The 814-nt window shown below is 72.7% G+C and overlaps 1 protein-coding gene across 2 annotated transcripts in view; it reads left to right on the top strand.

The window, feature by feature from the left end:
• The first annotated feature begins 371 nt into the window (after positions 1-371).
• The window catches only part of Gins2 (GINS complex subunit 2), a 12993-nt gene continuing 12550 nt past the window's right edge, over positions 372-814 (top strand). For both annotated transcript variants that reach the window (XM_023705266.1, XM_004644972.2), the window contains exons 1-2: positions 372-547; positions 671-785. In XM_023705266.1, coding sequence (XP_023561034.1) covers positions 458-547; positions 671-785 — 205 coding nt within the window. In that variant the 5' untranslated portion in view covers positions 372-457. The remainder of the gene's footprint in view (positions 548-670; positions 786-814) is intronic.

Genomic DNA, 814 nt, shown 5'->3' with positions numbered 1-814 from the left:
CCCCCACCCCACTCCCAGCCTCACTGGCCGGCGGGTGCTGGGAGACAGGAGAAGGGACCCCGAACCTGGCACCGATTTGGTGGATTTGGTGCGAGGCCTGAGTGCGGGGAGGGAAGGGACAGCAGGGCGGGGCCAGATCATGACCGGGGCGGGGCCGGCGGGCGAGTCCAGGGCCCGGCTGGGCGGGGCCAGGGCACGTGACGGGGCGGGAGCCGGCGGCCGGAGCAGGCCCGCCCGACGGGGCGGGGCCCACGCAGGCTCGCTCGGACTCACCAATCCGCGGGCTCGTCACAAGCGCGCTGCGCGCCTCGGCCCGCCCTGCGTTCCGATTGGTCGTCGGAAGCTATTTTCCGGCCGGGGGCGGGCCCTACTCCGTGGCGGGAAAGGCGGCTGTCTAGTCGCCCCTTGCGAGAAGCCGAGGGCTTTCAGGAGCGCCCTGCTGGCGAGTAGCGTCGTCATGGATGCCGCCGAGGTAGAGTTCCTGGCCGAGAAGGAGCTGGTTACTATCATCCCTAACTTCAGTCTGGATAAGATCTACCTCATCGGGGTGAGCGCCTCCGGCCGCGGGCCCCGGAGGGCGGGGCGGGCGGCGGCTCCTGGAGTCCCGCGCCGGGGCCGCGTCCCTCCGGCGTTCGCTTCCGGCCGCCGACACCCTCTCCTGCCCCGACAGGGGGAGCTGGGCCCGTTTGACCCTGGGCTCCCGGTGGACGTGCCGCTGTGGCTGGCCGTCAGCCTGAAGCAGAGACAGAAGTGTCGCCTGCTGCCGCCGCCCTGGATGGACGTCGGTGAGGACGCGGGGCGGCGGCGGGGCGGG

This window comes from Octodon degus, unplaced genomic scaffold, assembly GCF_000260255.1.
Source record: "Octodon degus isolate 3935 unplaced genomic scaffold, OctDeg1.0 scaffold00215, whole genome shotgun sequence".
Classification (NCBI taxonomy): Eukaryota; Metazoa; Chordata; class Mammalia; order Rodentia; family Octodontidae; genus Octodon; species Octodon degus.
This window is presented reverse-complemented; position numbering and strand designations above follow the sequence as displayed.